The 7,635-nt window shown below is 44.5% G+C and overlaps 1 protein-coding gene across 1 annotated transcript; it reads left to right on the forward strand.

The window, feature by feature from the left end:
- Positions 1-1,302: 1,302 nt before the first annotated feature.
- Positions 1,303-2,505, forward strand: LOC125526841 (uncharacterized). Its single transcript, XM_048691458.2, has 2 exons — positions 1,303-1,411; positions 1,554-2,505. The coding sequence occupies exon 2, from the start codon at positions 1,624-1,626 to the stop codon at positions 2,263-2,265; it is 642 nt and encodes a 213-aa protein (XP_048547415.2). The 5' UTR covers positions 1,303-1,411; positions 1,554-1,623; the 3' UTR covers positions 2,266-2,505.
- Positions 2,506-7,635: the final 5,130 nt, after the last annotated feature.

Consider the following 7,635-nt stretch of genomic DNA (forward strand, 5'->3'; position numbering starts at 1 on the left):
TTTCTGTCCGCGCCGACCCAAACAGACGGCCGCGGACGAAATGAGTCGCCTCATTAGAGTTGCTCTAAGTAACGTAACATGCTTAGTGCGATATTAATTAACACTCACTCATGCCGCACTAAACGGTGGCTCATCATATGTAAGCAACCATACGACGATCTCACTCATGGCAGTTACGATGACTGGGCAATCGAAACTACGGGTAAGTTATGCCAGTGCGGAGCGCGTATACTCGAGCAGGAATGCCAGTGGTGTGAAGCACTGAAGCTCACACACACACAAATGCGTACATGCATGGCAGAAAAAGGCCATAGCTGCTGCACAGTGTAATTTGGTACAACTATGGCAATTTCTGCAGTGTACACACACTCACACCGGCCGTTCCATCTGAGTAGCAGCGCACGCATGTAATGTAGCCCTCCTGCTTTTTGCACTAGCAGTGCTAGCTAGCTGTCCACCCAGCGCCGTTCCATTTGCGGCAAGTAGCTTCCCCCATCACCCATATCCACTCTGACGACTAGCTAGTGTGGTTCGATCCAACATTATGATCACGGTCTACGGATGCACTATATGTTTGTATGTTACCACACCACCTTCCCAGTTTGCAAGCTCAGACATGAAGGTGGCGTTAGTTCCTAGTTTAATTTTCTCGCCAAAGATATATGTGAGTGGCACTAGTTCGCTAATTAATTTCAAGAAGAAAGACCAAGAGAAATAAGGATTTGGGACGGGAGGCGCTTCCCTTCCCTAGCTGGTCGATTTTCAACTAGCGCATGTGATTTCCAGTACCATACCAATGCATGCACCACTCTTAACGATGGGGTGGGGGTGGCTCATCAATCATATTGATCAGCTAGCTTCTACAACATTTTGGCTGAATCATTTGATTCTTTCTAATATCCTTTTTTTGCATGATTTGATGACGTCAAATAATGCAACCTTAACTTTGAGTTAATTAGCTTACTTATATTTATCTTTGTTGAGAAAATGGGTGGTGGTGCTCGAAAGGTCTAGATGGTCATTTTGCCATCGTTATCTAATTGAAAAGCGTGTCAAAAGAATATGAGCCACACTACCTAGTTCAAAAACTAGTGCGCGGCTAAAATGAGCTAGATGGGTTTTCACTGCCATGTGTATACAATTTCACCCACATCGCATTAATTTTTTTTATCAAGGATAAAATGAGGTAGTAGCAAAGAAATGACGCTTTGCCAAAGATGGCATGCGCGCTTGGCTGGGTGCAATGCAGCACATAGGCAGCTTCCTGTGCCCGTCATATCGTCACTTCCACTCTCTCTCTCTCCTCTCCTCTCTCTCTCCCATCGGATCCAAGGATAAATTAAAGCTCCGTCTGCGACCAAGACTATACTCCAGAAAGAAGCACAGCAAGGCAAGGCATCCGAGCAGTACGGTGAGTAGTCCACTAGGCAGAGGCACTAGCTCGTCGGATCTACTCACCAGAATCTTCTCACCAGTTGAAATTAGGCCAACCAACTAACCGTCTTCTTCTCTCAATCTTCTCACGGAAATCTTTCTTCTTGTTTCTTTTGCAGACATGAAACTGAACAAGCAACTAAACCGATCGTTGCTAGCAGCTTGGAGTTGGATCCTTCCACCATCACCATGGACGGCAACAACCAGATCCATGATCCGCTGCTTGCGACCGTGCCCAAGGAGGAGACCATCCCGGCTGCCGTCCGGCGGGCCAGTGGATGGGCGCTCTTCACTGCCTGCGGCACCCTCCTCTCGTTCGCCGCGGGCCACGCGGCCGCCTACGCAGTCGGCCAGTACCAAGTCTGCTCCACCCAGGTCGGACTACGTAACTACACCCGCTTGGCTGGTTTCTGGACAATCCAAACTTTCCATCGATGGATCCATCCATCATATTCAAGATGGTTCAGTGTGGTGTTCGTCTGGATGCACACGCCGTTCGTCCTGCGGTGCGTCCTGTGGACCGACGCGCAGGCCGCCGACGACAGCGCCCTCTGGTTCGGGATGCTGTGCTGCGCCCTACTCCAGGCGGCTGCCGCGGCGCTGGCGCTTCACCTCCCGTGCCGCCGCCGCTGGGTCCGCCGCGCCCTCGCCTTCTTCGCACTCGTCGTCACCTTCGTCGGCCAGTGCATGTACGCCGCCGCCGTCCGCCTCCTCCTCGCCGTCGACCCAGGATACATCATCGCCAGGATCTTCTGCACGGCGAACATCGTCATCTTCGCGGGGGGCGACCTCATCTGCTTCCTGGGCCTCCTCCTGGGAGGTGACAACTGATGAGCAGGGCGTAGGCAGCCGATCGATCAGTTCGCGCGTTCATGAGGTACGGATGAAGTCATGACTACCTAGCTTGTTCTAAGGAATAAGAAAGTAGAGTATGCATTATGCTATGACCATTGATGGAGTGCGGTATGTCTGAATTTATTAGTGTTAGTTGGATGGATTGACTATACTCCGACGTCTTTGATGTATATATTGGACCTTTTCATTTCCCTGCAGTATGATTATCAGACTTCAGACATGAGTTATATGTTCCAGCTTCGGTACAATTGTTACTGTTGTTTAATTATATATATCTATGCATCCCTCGCTCCTGTTTGTTTGTGGTGTGGAGTGAGCCATTGTTTTTCATTGAATTCCAGCATGTATGAATAATGTATTTCGCCGGGGTTCAGCCGTGACCTGTGAGTTTGGTCAGGCCGGATTTTTGGATGCAAGAGTGACCTGACCACACTCTTGATCGGCTGGGCTGGGGGTGGCCACATGCAATTGAGAGCGACACGGTTGGTGACATAGATTCAGGTGTAGGTCTGAAACGCCGGGATTTGTACTATTGTACTAACTAAAACAGTGGCCCTTGCAAATGCCAGGGCACCTAGCAAGTACATCAAACCCTCTAGAAAATCTTTTGAGATTCCAAATCATTTTAGACTTATTTCTTAAGACAAATATTGTTTTGGGTTGGTCTTCCAGTTATTACAACAGATAATATTAATTTTATCGATGAACTCTTAATACTCTGTGCATTTGCTCCCTCTTGTGGCGATTTGTGACATAGACTCGAGTGTAGTAGCTAGCTATCTTGGGTGGACTCCTGGACTTTTGTCATGATGCGTTTGGGGTTTGTATTATTCGTACTAACTAGAACATTGGCCCTCGCAAATGTGAGCGCACCGCCTTTATTGTTCTGATGAAAATGTTGGACAAAAGAATAAAGTTTTTGATATCCGATTGCCATTGCTAAATTGAATATTATAAGAAAGAAAAGTATTAACGGCCATTTTGGTGCAAGTTCAAAATAGTGGATTGGAAAGTACAATAATGTTTTAAAAAAACTGGTTCAACAAATGTCAAAGCACAATAATTACTCCATTCGTTCCAAAATATATTGGTTATTAGATTTTTGCAAATTCAAACTTTGTACACTTTGAACAAGTTTATAGAAAAGAATTGTCAACATCTGCAATATCAATTCATTACTTTTAGTTCAAGAAATATATTTGCATATGGTATACATTCCATATTGTATATATTGGTTAAACTTTATGAAGCATGACTTTCGAGAAAACCAATGGCCACTATATTATGGAACTGAGTAAGTGCAATTATAATTTTGAAAATTGCATCATAAGTCCTAAAACTATTGGAGGTGTGTCAGTCCAGTCCTATTAATTACTTCAAAACTGCAATTTTGGGTCCCAAAACTATGTAAGTTTGTTCATCTCAGGTCCGAAGCTTGCATGGCCAGTATCTATGGTGCATTTTTTTTCAAATGAGCCATTTATATGTGTTTACTTCCCCAAAAGTGGTCCATACGCTTTCACGTCACAGCGTGTATTGCAACCTGCACACCTGCTGAAGGAAACATGCCCTAGAGGCAATAATAAAGTTATTATTTAGTTCAGTATATCATGATAAATGTTTATTATTCATGCTAGAATTGTATTAACCGGAAACATAATACATGTGTGAATACATAGACAAACAGAGTGTCACTAGTATGCCTCTACTTGACTAGCTCGTTGATCAAAGATGGTTATGTTTCCTAACCATAGACATGAGTTGTCATTTGATTAACGAGATCACATCATTACGAGAATGATGTGATTGACTTGACCCATTCCGTTAGCTTAGCACTTGATCGTTTAGTTTGTTGCTATTGCTTTCTTCATGACTTATACATGTTCCTATGACTATGAGATTATGCAACTCCCGTCTACCGAAGGAACACTTTGTGTGCTACCAAACGTCATAGCGTAACTTGGTGATTATAAAGGTGATCTACAGGTGTCTCCGAAGGTACTTGTTGGGTTGGCGTATTTCGAGATTAGGATTTGTCACTCCGATTGTCGGAGAGGTATCTCTGGGCCCTCTCGGTAATGCACATCACTTAAGCCATGCAAGCATTGCAACTAATGAGTTAGTTGCGGGATAATGTGTTACGGAACGAGTAAAGAGACTTGCCGGTAACGAGATTGAACTAGGTATTGAGATACCAATGATCGAATATATTGGACGACTATATTCGGACATCGGAAAGGTTCCGAGTGATTCGGGTATTTTCGAGAGTACCGGGGAGTAACGGGAATTCGTATTGGGCCTTAATGGGCCATACGGGAAAGGAGAGAAAGGCCTCAAAGGGTGGCCGCACCCCTCCCCATGGGCTTTTTCGAATTGGACTAGGGAGGGGTGGTGCCCCCTTCCTTCCTTCTCCTTTTTCCCTTCCTTTTCCTTCCTCCTACTCCTACTACTTGAAAGGGCTCCTAGTTCTACTAGGAAAGGAGGAATCCTACTCCCGGTGGGAGTAGGACTCCCCTAGGGCGCGCCATAGAGAGGGCCGGCCCTCCCCCTCCTCCACTCCTTTATATACGGGGGCAGGGGGCACCCCATAGACTCAACAATTGATCAAGTTGATCTTTTAACCGTGTGCGGTGCCCCCTCCATCATAGTCCACCTCGATAATACTGTAGCGGTGCTTAGGCGAAGCCCTGCGTCGGTAGAACATCAACATCGTCACCACGCCATCGTGATGGCGAAACTCTCCCTCAACACTCGGCTGGATCAGAGTTCGAGGGACGTCATCGGGCTGAACGTGTGCTGAACTCGGAGGTGTCGTGCGTTCGGTACTTGATCGGTCGGATCGTGAAGACGTACGACTACATCAACCGCGTTGTGCTAATGCTTCCGCTTTCTGTCTATGAGGGTACGTGGACAACACTATCCCCTATCGTTGTTGTGCATCACCATGATCTTGTGTGTGAGTAGGAAAATTTTGAAATTACTACGTTCCCCAATAGTGGCATCCGAGCTTGGTTTTATGCGTAGATATCATATGCACGAGTAGAACACAAGTGAGTTGTGGGCGATATAAGTCATACTGCATACCAGCATGTCATACTTTGGTTCGGCAGTATTGTTGGATGAAGCGGCCCGGACCGACATTACGCGTACGCTTACGCAAGACTGGTTCTACCGACGTGCTTTGCACACAGATGGCTGGCGGGTGTCAGTTTCTCCAACTTTAGTTGAACCGAGTGTGGCTATGCCCGGTCCTTGCGAAGGTTAAAACATCACCAACTTGACAAACTATCGTTGTGGTTTTGATGCGTATGTAAGAATGGTTCTTGGTAAGCCCGTAGCAGTCACGTAAAACTTGCAGCAACAAAGTAGAGGACGTCTAACTTGTTTTTGCAGGGCATTTTGTGATGTGATATGGTCAAGACATGATGCTAAATTGTATTGTATGAGATGATCATGTTTTGTAACCGAGTTATCGGCAACTGGCAGGAGCCATATGGTTGTCGCTTTATTGTATGCAATGCAATTGCGCTGTAATGCTTTACTTTATCACTAAGCGATACCGATAGTCGTGGAAGCATAAGATTGGCGAGACGACAATGATGCTACGATGGAGATCAAGGTGTCGCGCCGGTGACGATGGTGATTATGACGGTGCTTAGGAGATGGAGATCACAAGCACAAGATGATGATGGCCATATCATATCACTTATTGATTGCATGTGATGTTTATCTTTTATGCATCTTATCTTGCTTTGATTGACGGTAGCATTATAAGATGATCTCTCACTAAATTTCAAGATAAAAGTGTTCTCCCTGAGTATGCACCATTGCCAAAGTTCGTCGTGCCCAGACACCACGTGATGATCGGGTGTGATAAGCTCTACGTCCATCTACAACGGGTGCAAGCCAGTTTTGCATGCGCAGAATACTCAGGTTAAACTTGACGAGCCTAGCATATGCAGATATGGCCTCGGAACACTGAGACCGAAAGGTCGAGCGTGAATCATATAGTAGATATAATCAACATAGTCATGTTCACCATTGAAAACTACTCCATTTCACGTGACAATCGGTTATGGTTTAGTTGATTTGGATCACGTGATCACTTAGAAGATTAGAGGGATATCTTTCTAAGTGGGAGTTCTTAAGTAATATGATTAATTGAACTTAAATTTATCATGAACTTAGTCCTGGTAGTATTAGCATATCTATGTTGTAGATCAATAGCTCGCGTTTAGCTCCCCTGTTTTATTTTTGATATGTTCCTAGAGAAAACTAAGTTGAAAGATGTTAGTAGCAATGATGCGGATTGGATCCGTGATCTGAGGTTTATCCTCATTGCTGCACAGAAGAATTATGTCCTTGATGCACCGCTAGGTGACAAACCTATTGCAGGAGCAGATGCAGATGTTATAAACATTTGGCTAGCTCAATATGATGACTACTTGATAGTTTAGTGCACCATGCTTAACGGCTTAGAATCGGGACTTCAAAGACATTTTGAATGTCATGGACCATATGAGATGTTTCAGGAGTTGAAGTTAATATTTCAAGCAAATACCCGAGTTGAGAGATATGAAGTCTTCAACAAGTTCTATAGCTAAAAGATGGAGGAGAATAGCTCAAGCAGTGAGCACGTGCTCAGATTGTCTGGGTACTACAATCGTTTGAATCAAGTGGGAGTTAATCTTCCAGATAAGATAGTGTTTGACAGAATTCTCTAGTCACCATCACCAAGTTAGTAGAACTTCATGATGAACTATAATATGAAAGGGATAACGGAAACGATTCCCAAGCTCTTCGTGTTGCTGAAATCAACGAAGGTAGAAATCAAGAAAAACATCAAGCGTTGATGGTTGACAAGACCACTAGTTTCAAGAAAAGGGCAAAGGGAAGAAGGGAAACTTCAAGAAGAACGGCAAGTAAGTTGCTACTCAAGTGAAGAAGCCCAAGTCTGGTCCTAAGCCCGATACTAAGTGTTTCTACTGCAAAGGGACTGGTCACTGGAAGTGGAACTACCCCAAGTAATTGGCGGATAAGAAGGATGGCAAAGTGAACATAGGTATATTTGATATACATGTTATTGATGTGTACTTTACTAGTGTTTATAGAAACCCCTCAGTATTTGATACTAGTTCAGTTGCTAAGAATAGTAACTTGAAACGGGAGTTGCAGAATGAACAGAGACTAGTTAAGGGTGAAGTGACGATGTGTATTGGAAATGGTTCCAAGATTGATATGATCATCATCGCACACTCCCTATACTTTCGAGATTAGTGTTAAACGTAAAATAAATGTTATTTAGTGTTTGCGTTGAGCATAAATATGATTAGATCATGTTTATTG

The sequence above is a fragment of the Triticum urartu genome, chromosome 5A (assembly GCF_056163025.1).
Source record: "Triticum urartu cultivar PI428250 chromosome 5A, HENAU_Tu73, whole genome shotgun sequence".
NCBI classification, from domain to species: Eukaryota; Viridiplantae; Streptophyta; class Magnoliopsida; order Poales; family Poaceae; genus Triticum; species Triticum urartu.